The sequence below is a fragment of the Schistocerca piceifrons genome, chromosome 3 (assembly GCF_021461385.2).
Source record: "Schistocerca piceifrons isolate TAMUIC-IGC-003096 chromosome 3, iqSchPice1.1, whole genome shotgun sequence".
Classification (NCBI taxonomy): Eukaryota; Metazoa; Arthropoda; class Insecta; order Orthoptera; family Acrididae; genus Schistocerca; species Schistocerca piceifrons.
In genome coordinates, this window is record NC_060140.1 from 279,486,541 (window position 1) to 279,498,728 (window position 12,188).

At 38.0% G+C, this 12,188-nt stretch overlaps 1 protein-coding gene across 1 annotated transcript in view; it reads left to right on the plus strand.

Moving 5' to 3' along the window:
- Nucleotides 1-12,188, plus strand: part of LOC124787859 (regulator of telomere elongation helicase 1 homolog) — a 106,619-nt gene that overhangs the window by 37,183 nt on the left and 57,248 nt on the right. The window contains exon 10 of the mRNA XM_047254822.1: nt 6,928-7,090. Within this exon, the coding sequence (XP_047110778.1) occupies nt 6,928-7,090 (163 nt within the window). The remainder of the gene's footprint in view (nt 1-6,927; nt 7,091-12,188) is intronic.

The following is a 12,188-nucleotide window of genomic DNA, read 5'->3' on the forward strand; positions in this document are numbered from 1 at the left end:
CCTGAAACTTTTTAAGTAGACTTTCACAGGATAGTTGATGTTTGTTTTCGTGTCTCGCACTTCAGGTTTTTCAACATTTCTATGGTGCTCTGCTCTGAGTCAAATGAATTTGTGGCCATTCATAGTACCCATATTCGTATACATTCAGTATTTGCTGCTAGTCCTATTTCGTATGCGTTCCACATACTTAAGCAGTATTCTATGATGTGTTGCACAAGTGCTTTGTGGGTCATACAAATTGTTTGTAAGTGATCTCTTTTATGGACTGACTGCATTGTCCCAATATCTTACCAATGAACCAATGTCTGCCAACTGCTTTACCAACAACTGAGCCTATGTGATCTTTCCATTTCGTATCCCTAAAAAATGTTACATGTAGGGAAGGTGACTGATTCCAGTCAAGGCTCACTGATATGTAATCAATGGATTGCTTTTTGTGAAGTGCACAGTGTGACTGTCCTTATCATTTAGAGGAAGTTGCCATTTTTGCAGATCTTTGAAACCTTGTGAGGATCTGTCTTTATATTTGTGTAGCTTTTTCCAGATAGTTTTGTTATAGAAAGCTATAAGAAATCCTTAATCCTGTCACAAATTTTGTTTGATACTCCGTATAATTAAACTTTCATTAATAACCATTGGTGCAGTACTGAGAGAAATGCATTTTGGAAGTCAAGAAATACTGCATCCATCTGTCTGGCTTTCAGGATATCATGCGAGAAAGAGGGAGTAGGGTTTCATATGACCAATGTTTTCAGGATTGTTGCTGGTTGATAAAAATACAAGGTATTTGTTCGACAGTGCTGTGAAACTTGTAATCAAATAATAATTTCAACCTGAATAATTGTGAAAACATTTAGTAGCAGCCTCTTCCTTTTTCATTATTGTGCTGTATAAAACTTTAGTGTAGTACAGTGTGTAACGATACAGGTATCACTGCAGTATCCACATTAAAATAGCACCAGCCAGAACAGTGCTGATGGGTGTAAAAATGAGTAACCTTGTTCCTTTAATTTCAATAAATCCATTCAGAAATTATTTTCTTCTCTTTCCATGCTCCCTGTAAGTTGGTTGCAATCAAGTTTTACACTTACTCTACTGCCTGGCTCTCGGTTAAATCCTCTTCATTTCTCCTTCATCTTTGAAAAAAAAAAGTTTTGAAACATAGCACTTTCTTTCTCTCTCCTTGTTCAGCCTCATTCAGTTCAGATAGTTAATATTTGATGCTCTTATTTTGTCAGTTGTGGAAGCTAGTTATGTTTTATGTAACTAAACTAGTAGCTAAAATGAATAATTGTCAGGCTTTACGCCACATAGCAGTGTTGAATTTGAAAGGACAGTTCTACATAGGAAGAATTGAAGCATACATTAAAAGTAGAGATTAATTTTGTAAATGAATGAACACTGGGAAATTATGCAGTAATTATTTATAACTGCTTTCCAATAAACCATAAAATAACTGAAACTTCCTGGCAGATTAAAACTGTGTGCCGGACCGAGACTCGAACTCGGGACCTTTGCCTTTCGCGGGCAAGTGCTCTACCAACTGAGCTACCCAAGCACGACTCACGCCCCGTCCTCACAGCTTTACTTCTGCCAGTACCTCGTCTCCTACCTTCATATCAGCGCACACTCTGCTGCAGAGTGAAAATCTCACTCTGGAACCATAAAATAACTGTTTATAACTGAGTAATTCCAAAATCATTTATTTTCAAGATAAGCTGACACAAAAAAGACTATTGAACTTATACCTTACAGTTTGAAATATAATACTATTGCCTCATCCCATTTATACCAAAACAGAGAAGTTTCAGGTTTTCGGTATATGGGTGATCGGATCTTTCAAACACACTTAAAAATCAAATATGGTAATTTAAGAAACTGACTGTCTGAGTTACTGTTAGCACAAATGTTAATGTTAGGATTTGAAATTCACAATCATATCTCCGTTGTCTTGGAGGGGGGGGGGGGGGTGAGGGTAATTGCACATTTTTTGTTCTGAAATTAACAACATTACTGAATTTTGGCATTCATACTAAATCAGATGAATCTGATGCCTATTCCACTTTCATTGCTTCAGAATAAATTATAAACAAAATAACGGTTGAATCAATAATACAACTGTAACCAACCAAACATACCCAAAGAAGCCTTCAATCTGCATGAGAGTCCTCTTCAATAAATGGTTCATCCAGTGTGTGACAAACGGTTTCATCACTCAACAGATTGTGGTAGTATTCATATTATTCTCAAGTAATCATCTGTTTCCCACGCATTATGATCAGATCCTTTAAGTTTTGCTGCTGCCATGGTAATTTTTTTTGAGTATGCCTTGAGAATAGACGTATTTGCTGCAGATCATCTTCTTTCTTTTTAAGGTTACGTCTCACAGCTGTGTTTACTCTTACTGCCACACTGAACATGTAACAAGGATCACCCGTTTTAGTTATCTCAGAAGTTTTGGGCATTTATTTTTGTCTCATATCCATTTCTTAACAATTACTAAACAGGAATGCCTCTGGATAGTTTGCAATTATTAATATTACATTTAGATTTTATTTAAAAAATGAAAATGATGATGCTCAAGAAAATTAATGAAGAACATTACTTCAACATGTTGAAGAGGCTGTTCCAGCGGTCATTGATAGAACAGGGTGCAACCAACTGCAGATTGTGACACTTTGGAGCAAATGATGCCTGTTGTCTGGTCCGAGGTCATTCTTGGGTCATTCTAGCAACTAGCAGGGAATGTTGAGAAGACAAGTCTGCACATGGACTTTCAACAAAGTTTACAATTTGCAGCATTGTCCACATAACTGATCGTGTCCCTATGGTTCTGAGTCAAGTGGAAGGACTTTCTGGTGACTTCAAAGGTTCTGTGGCAAGTTAGGCTGCGACTCCCTGGACTTCCTCTATAGAATTGATAACTGTAGGGTCCCCCTAAATGCGTCAGGTGTGCCCTACACATCAGGGGCTGCTACTCAGGTAGCTGACTATGTGTGGTGTTCACACAAGGGTTTTTTAGATTAGGCGACTCTCCACCCAATCCAGATAATGGTAGCTGTAGGAACCTAGAAGTATCATTGTCCCATAAGCATCCCACAGATGAGAGTATTAAAATCCAATGGTAAACTGTTGAAGCAACTCCAACAGTGTGCCAGAGTCTGAAGTACTCATGAGAAGCAGTGAAGCTCACATAATACTATGTACAGAAAGCTGGTTGAAACTTGAAATTGATTAGAGTGAGATTTTTGGGGCAAATTTAAGTAAATGTCAAAAGGATAGGCAAATGGGAAATGGAGGTGGTGTATTTGTCACAGTAGACTAGAAACTCAAATCCACCAAGATAGAAATTGAAGGTGCATGTGAAATTTTTTGGCCAAGACTGAATATCAGAGGTGGGCAAAAAATGATAGTTGGATCCTTCCGCAACAAATAGACCTGACATCTTTGAGGATGTTCACATTAAAACTGGAATCAGAGATCACGATGTGGTTTGGCAACATTGTTTACCAAAGTACAAAGGACAACTAAAACAAGCAGAAAGATATACGTGTTCAATAACTAGATAAACAATCGGTACTGTCATATCTCAATGAGGAACCTGAAACTTTCAGGAAAGGGCAGGAGCATGTGCTGGCTCAAATATAAAAGAATAGTTGACCTCACTCCAGGTAGATATGTACCCAGTAGAACAGTCCATAATGGGAGGGAACCTCCATGGTATACAGTCAATGTAAAGAAACTTCTAAAGAAACAGATTACTGCACAATAGGTGTAAAATGAAGCATAGAGCTATAGATAGAAAGATTCTGAATGAAACACATTTGGCTGTCAAGAGAGCATGTGTGATGCCTTTAATGACTACTGTTGCAGAATATTGTCAAATGATATTTCACAGAACCTAAAGAAATTCTGGTCATGTGTGAAGGTCATTAGTGGCACCAAAATCAGTGTTCAGTCCCTGAAATGCTTAACTCAATTTTCAAATGTTCCTTTACAAAGGAAAACCCAAGAGAATTGTCCCAATTTAATCCTCGCACTACTGAAAGGATGGATGAAATATAGTGCCAGTGGTGTTGAGAAACAGCTGAAATCAGTAAAATTGAACAAAACTCCAGGCCCCAATCGAATCCCTGTCAGATTCTATACTGAATTTGGGGCTGAGTTAGCCCCTTGTCTAACTATAATCTATCATAGATCCCTTGAACAAAAGACTCTGCCCAGTTCTTGGAAAAAACCACAGGCCACACCTGTCTACAAGAAGGGTTGTAGAAATGATACGCAAAACTACCATCAGCATCCTTGACATTGATTTGTTGTAGAATCTTAGAACATATTCTGAGCTCATATGTAATGAGGTATCTTGAACAGAATGGTCTCCTCATTGCCAACCACCATAGATTGCAAAAACATCGATCATGTGAAACAGAACTTGCAATTTTTTCACATGACATACTGACTGCTTTGGATCAAGGCAGTCAAGTAATTGCAGTATTTCTTGATTTCTGAAAAGCATTTGATTCAGTACCACACATGTGCTTATTGTCAAAAGTATGATTATATGGAGTCTCAAGTGAAATTTGTGACTGTGTTGAGGACTTTTTGGTAGGAAGGATGCAGCAAGTAGTCTTGGATGGAGAGTTATCGTCAGATGTAGAAGTAAATTTGGGTGTGCCCCAGAGAAGTCTGTTGGGATCCTTACTGTTCATGTTGTATATTAATGAACTTGAAGACAATGTTGATAGTAACATCAGGCTTTTGCAGATGACACATTTTTCTATAATGAAGTACTATCTGAAAGAAGCTGCATAAATATTCAGTCAGAGCTTGATAAGATTTCAAGGTGGTGCAAAGATTGGCAACCTGCTTTAAATGTTCATAAATGTAAAATTGTGCAGAAAAAAGTAGTATCCTATGGCTACAATATCAATGAATCACAGCTGGAATTGGCCAACTCGTGCAATTACCTGCATGTAATGCATTTTAGGGATATGAAATGGAATGCTCACATAGTCTCGGTTTTGAGTAAAGCAGGTGATAGATTTAGTTTATTGGTAGAATACTGTTGGGAAGTGCAATCAGTATACAAAGGAGATTGCTTACAAATCACTTGTATGACCCGTAATATTGCTCCCATTCTGCAATATTGCTCAAGTGTGTGGGACCTGTACCAAATAATACTAACAGTGGATATTGAATTATACAGAGAAGGGCAGAAAAAATGGTCACAGGTTTGTTTAATCCATGGAAGAGAGTTACATAGATACTGAAGGAACTGACCTGTAAGACTCATGAAGATAGATGTAATCTATCCCAAGATAGTCTATTAACAAACTTTCAAGAACTGGCTTTAAATGATGACTCAAGGACTATACTACAACTACCTACCTATCACTCAAATAGGGATTTTGAGGATAAGATTAGAATAATTACTGCATGCACACGGCATTCAAACAATGATTCTTCCCATGCTACATACATTAATGGAATGAGAAGCCACCCTAATAATTGGTACAATGGGACGTATCCTCTGCCATGCATCTCATGGAGGTTTGCAGAGTACATATGTAGTTAGTTGTATGTACCTTGTTCTTCTACATATTTACTTAGGTGACTTTCATCCTGATTGCTAGCATCTGCGTTACAATCAAGATTAACAACATAGTCATAATCAGAGCTGATTGTCCCAGTACAATTTGAAGGTTGAAATTTTTGAGATGACACATGGAGATCTGATACTGTGCTAGGTGAACCTCCAGTAGAACTACAGTTATCTGAAAAACGAAGAATTTTTTTATATCTGAGAATGGCATGCCTGTTTATACTTTTCACAATTGAATAACAAAACAACATACTTTTGCTAAATATACTCTCATACTCTGTAACTAACAAAATGTTTCCTTATACCTAATGAATTAAAATTTGCCAAACCTTTCTCATGATGATGCTGGGGTTTTGTATATGGTGTTTTTGTTGCAGGTTCTGCTTTCTTTATGCATCTCCTAGACCAGTCTAAGTATATTATTCTTTTGCTCATACTGTGCAGGGTTACTGCTCACCACAAAAGGGTTGCTAACAATGCGCAGTCTTACTCCCAGTAACAATGTTTAAATGCAGTTTTGTCCAGTAATGAAATGATGTAATTGAAGACAAAATAGGTGATCGTAATCACTTGAAAAAAATTTGTTGGACGTCTAATCAATGTATGTAGCACATTCATGGTTGCACAGTAAACTGAGGACTTGTACCAGAAAGTGAAAATCGCTAATGAGGCACATTTGCTGTCGTAGCATTAGACAGCTCACTCGTTTTATGCTTTAGTGATAATGGACATTGAATTTTGTCATACATTACAATGACAACTCACTAGATTTTTTTTTTTTCAGAACAAAGAACATGAAAAATGAAATTCGTGATTGCATATAAGCCGGAATAGCCGTTTTTGCACATTTGTGGTTTTAAGCATGAGAGTGACAATGTAATCTCACGTCCTCAAATACGGAATGTCAGAAATATTTATCAGTGTATGGTCACTTCTGTTAAGTGGGCAGCCAAATGTATAGAAGGGAGGAGGAAAGACTTAAATAAACCAGTGTATAAGAAAATTTTTGATTCCCATCTCTTTATGCCAGTTGTTCAGTATTAAATTAAGTCCTATATTTGTAAAAGTTCATTTCTTTTTCTTTTTTTAAACCGTATGAGCTGCTTTCTGTACCCATCATTCTATGCCCATTCCAGTCAATTTTTGTATTGCAAAGCATTTGTATTTGGTCTTTCTTTTTTCTTCCCTTTGTCTTTAAAAGGACTACTCTCCTTGTCTCCAATCACTTCTGTAGCTTATGAAGGTCATAAACAGTAATTTGATATGTGTTAGTGTTTTAATACTATCTGGTGCAAATGTACTTAATATCTTGGCATGATTTATAGGAATGATCCGCAGTACATAACATCTCTTGGACGAACAATTCTTAATCTCAGCCGTATTATTCCTGGTGGGCTTCTGGTCTTTTTTCCTTCATATCCAGTGCTGAAGAAATGTCAGGAAGAATGGCAGCTGTCAGGAATATGGTCGCAGATATGTGTGTCAAAGGTAAACTACTGTGCTTCTCAGTGCACTGTGTGTTTAACTTTCATGACGGTAGACTTGCTCTTAAACTTTCATGACTGTATACTTGCTCTTAAACTTTCATGACTGTAGACTTGCTCTTAGCATTTGTTTGGAATTGATAAACAAAAGAAATCATTTGTTAGTGTTAGACTTAAATTGTGAGCTTCCAGAGAAGTCCATAATGAAAGGTATGCAGACAAACTGTTTTGTTTTATCTAATTTTTCTCTTTGTGAGACAAACGTTAATTTTTGAGCGTTTTGGAAAGATCTTTGATGTGCAGCAACATGTATGCTGCATTTCTTCGTTTTACGGAGGTATAAATTCGAATTCCACCAAACACTGCATCTTACTTTCCGAAGCAATGAAATCGAGCTTGCGACGCGCTTTTGTAAGCCAATCATAGCTCATGTCACGTGATCTCAGCAGCTGATGACAGCACAGGACACGTAGTGTAGTCAACCAATAGCAAGATCACTCTTAAGTGGCGCGAACACTCAAAAAGAAAATTTAATGGTTTAAATTAATATACATAGTTTTGCTAGAAGAAAAACAAAGCTTTCACAAATAATATTGGTCTCGAAGATTAATAAGCTGCAAGAGTAGCTAAGCTTCCACGTATAATGCTGATCATTTTTTGCGTGTTTCACTTTAAGATACATCACACAAATGTGCCAGTAAAATTTTTAATAACGATGTAAATGTCTGATCTTCTGGGCTCGAAATTCTTCTAGATGGCCGTCCTCAAAGAGTTGATTTTTAAATGAGAGTCAAACGCTCTGTGATTTAAGAAATTCATCGTACATTCTCGCATATAGGTCATCTTGCGTAAAAGGAATTTTACTTTGAAAGTAACACTTTTCAAACCACCATTCGCAAAATTTTCCCGTGACCTGTTAGAAATTGGTTTGTTTCAGCAGTTGCCAGAGAGCGCCAGATAACAGACGTACTGCGCCTGCGCAGCTGCGATGAAGCAAAAAGCCCGCATGTTCGTACGTGTAAAATATTAAAAGATCTTGTATTATGTCATAAAAGAAACAAGACATCAAAGGATACTTCAGGAGCATCGGAATTACGTGAACTATAGTAAAATGTATAATTCGGCTTAAAGTGCACAATCGTATGTCCAGATTCGGAGGTAAATTTTCTTGAGTACCAGTACTGTATTATCTCATGTTTGGCTCTTTATTATGGCATAGTGCCATACGAGCTAGAAGATGGAAAACGTGCACTTGAAATGCAGTGAACAGTTGAAACTAGCCAACACTGTTTCGTTTCAAATAAATTGACTGCCTCAGCGCAAAATATTAGTAAAAGCCAAATCTCTTTAGCAAACCGACAAAAATAACTTAATTGTTCTACAAGGTGATTAATGCTTGACAGTCAGAAAGGTGGAAATAAAACCAGAAACTATCAACATATTTTAGCCTTCCGTAATTATGCGAACGTATTTTAATTCATTTGGTAGCTCCCAGCCACAGAAATCCGTTTTCTTTTCATTTAATGTGAGAGCAATAAACGAAGTGGAAACGGCAAAATCACTAAATGTAAACACAGGTCATGTGGAGACTACCCACTTCCCCACTACAACTCAGACTGCTCTGTGCATCAGCCCTGGATCTACGATATTTCCGAACCGGAGAAATTTAGATAGTGGCGCCCAACCACACATCTGTAGCCAGAAGCGGGAGGAGGTACTACCCATAAGCGACTCAACTGTGCATGCGCAAGAGCCCGCCCGCAACTGCTCAAATGAATCAAATGTAAACAGCTATCATGTCACACTCATCGGAGGCAATTTGTTGTTAGGAAGCACTGCATATCCTTCCTAAAGCCTTTGACACACTTTGGTTAGCAGACGCTTGTATGGGCACTGTGTTTTGTTGTTGTATATGGCGCATTTCCTTTGCAACCTAAGTTTTATTTTTTTTTCCCCCTCTCATCCATGTTTTTTGCTGCAGCATTATTCTGCAGAAGTGAGATACAGTAATATCCTTCGTTAGAGTATTGGTTCTTACCAGTCAAAATCACAAAAATTTAACAGGTAACTAAAACAAGGAAAAGTTCCCGGAATCCTAAAAAATTCCCGGGTTTTTCCCGGTTTTCTCCCGGACGAAAAAATTCCCGGGTTTTTCCCAGATCTCCCGGATGTCCCAGGTTCTATAGACCCTGTTAATAAACACAACACAAAGGATTGCACTCAAGTGTTGACACGTGTAGACAATAATGGAGTACTCACGCATGATAGGAGGTCTAAGATAGATGAAGAGAGAACTGCCATGGTGAAAGTTCCCTACAGAAAAGCTTTTTGGTGTATGCATATACAATCGCAGCTGTAAGTCGATTCAACAGTGATCCAGATATAGTTCATTGGCAGGCGGTTAAAAGAATTTTGAGATATTTGAAAGGGACTGGGAACTTGAATCTGCAGTTCTCTAAGAAAGAGAAATACAGTGTCTCTGCGTTCAGTGGTGCATGCTGGGCAGGGGACATAGAGGACAGGAGGGCAGTGACTGGTTTTCTGTTTAAATCACAAGGAACTGTAATTTCCTAGAGCAGGACGAAATAGCTGACGGTAGCTCTTATCAATTTCTGAAGCTGAATACTGGCCCTGACATTGACTTGTCAAGACACACACTGGCTACAAAGGCTAAAAAAAAAGCCCAAATAAACTGTATTGTGACAATAAACATGCAGTGGAAAGAAAAAACTTATCAATGTCAGATACCATTTTTATTAGACAGAAAATAAATGCAGCTCGAGTTATAGTACAACAAATCCTGATGGAACAGATGCTTATTTTGACTGAGTCGTTCTCAAGAGTACATTGTCATCAAATGATTAAGAAATTTGGAATAGTATGAAGTTTTTACGGGCCTTGATTCCAGCAGGAGTGTTGTAAATGAGAATCTGTGCCTCTGCTTATACATATGTTCTTTGATGTCAGTTCTATGAAAGTTTTTATCCATGTTTTTTGGATACATGTGTTCTGTGTTTTTAGTGTCTGCATTAATGTAATAAAATGTTTCTTGTGTATTACTTCAAACCGTTATCATTTTACTGAAAATTAAAGTAGAAACAACAAAAACAAAACACAATTTAGCACAAAATAAAACTCAGAACTATTGTATAGTTATGTTTCTCACCATATAGCGGAGATGCTGAGTTGCAGATAGGCACAACTGTCGGAAAATGAGCTTGTGGTCAACAAGGCCTTCATCGGAGATACACACCACACACACACACACACACACACACACACACACACACACACACACACGCGCGCGCGACCACAGTCTCTGGCAGTTGAAGCCAGACTGTGTGTGTGTGTGTGTGTGTGTGTGTGTGTGTGTGTGTGTGGTGAGCAGCAACTATCCTTTTCATAATATTGTTGCAATCCATCCTGGATTTTCCATTGTTTGAATGTTGTTGTTGTTGTGTTCAGTTATGAGACTGGTTCGATGCAGCTCTCCAAGCTACTCTATCCTGTGCAAGCTTCTTCATCTCCCAGTACTTACTGCAACCTACATCCTTCTGAATCTACTTAGTGTATTCATCTCTTGGTCTCCCTCTACGATTTTTACCCTCCACGCTGCCCTCCAATACTAAATTGTTGATCCCTTGATTACTCAGAACATGTCCTACTAACCGATCTTTTCTTCTGGTCAAGTTGTGCCACAAACTTCTCTTCTCCACAATTCTATTCAATACCTCCTCATTAGTTATGTGATCTACCCATCTAATCTTCAGCATTCTTCTGTATCACCACATTTCGAAAGCTTCTATTCTCTTCTTGTCCAAACTATTTATCGTCCATGTTTCACTTCCATACATGGCTACAATCCATACAAATACTTTCAGAAACGACTTCCTGACACTTAAATCTATAACTCGATGTTAACAAATTTCTCTTCTTCAGAAACGCTTTCCTTGCCATTGCCAGTCTACATTTTATATCCTCTCTACTTCGACCATCATCAGTTATTTTGCTCTCCAAATAACAAAACTTCTTTACTACTTTAAGTGTCTCATTTCCTAATCTAATTCCGTCAGCATCACCCGACTTAATTCGACTACATTCCACGATCCTCATTTTGCTTTTGTTGATGTTCATCTTATATCCTCCTTTCAAGACAGTCCATTCCGTTCAACAACTCTTCCAAGTCCTTTGCTGTTTCTGACAGAATTACAATGTCATTGGCGAACCTCAAAGTTTTTATTTCTTCTCCATGGATTTTAATGCCTACTCCGAACTTTTCTTTTGTTTCCTTTATTGCTTGCTCAATATACAGATTGAATAGCATCGGGGAGAAGCTACAACCCTGTCTCACTCCCTTCCCAACCACTGCTTCCCTTTCATGCCCCTCGACTCTTATAACTGCCATCTGGTTTCTGTACAAATTGTAAATAGCCTTTCGCTCCCTGTATTTTACCCCTGCCACCTTTAGAATTTGAAAGAGAGTATTCCAGTCAACATTGTCAAAAGTTTCTCTAAGTCTACAAATGCTAGAAATGTAGATTTGCCTTTCCTTAATCTATTTTCTAAGATAAGTCGTAGGGTCAGTATTGCCTCACGTGTTCCAACATTTCTGCGAATCCAAACTGATCTTTGCTGAGGTCGGCTTCTACAAGTTTTTCCATTCGTCTGTAAAGAATTCACGTTAGTATTTTGCAGCTGTGGCTTATTAAACTGATTGTTCAGTAATTTTCACATCTGTCAACACCTACTTTCTTTGGGATTGGAATTATTATATTCTTCTTGAAATCAGAGGGTATTTCACCTGTCTCATACATCTTGCTCACCAGATGGTAGATATATATATATATTCCACGTGGGAAAAATTTATCAAAAAACAGAGATGATGTGACTTACCAAACGAAAGCGCTGGCAGGTCGAAAGACACACAAACAAACACAAACATACACACAAAATTCAAGCTTTCGCAACAAACTGTTGCCTCATCGGGAAAGAGGGAAGGAGAGGGAAAGACGAAAGAATGTGGGTTTTAAGGGAGAGGGTAAGGAGTCATTCCAGTCCCGGGAGCGGAAAGACTTACCTTAGGGGGGAAAAAAGGACGGGTA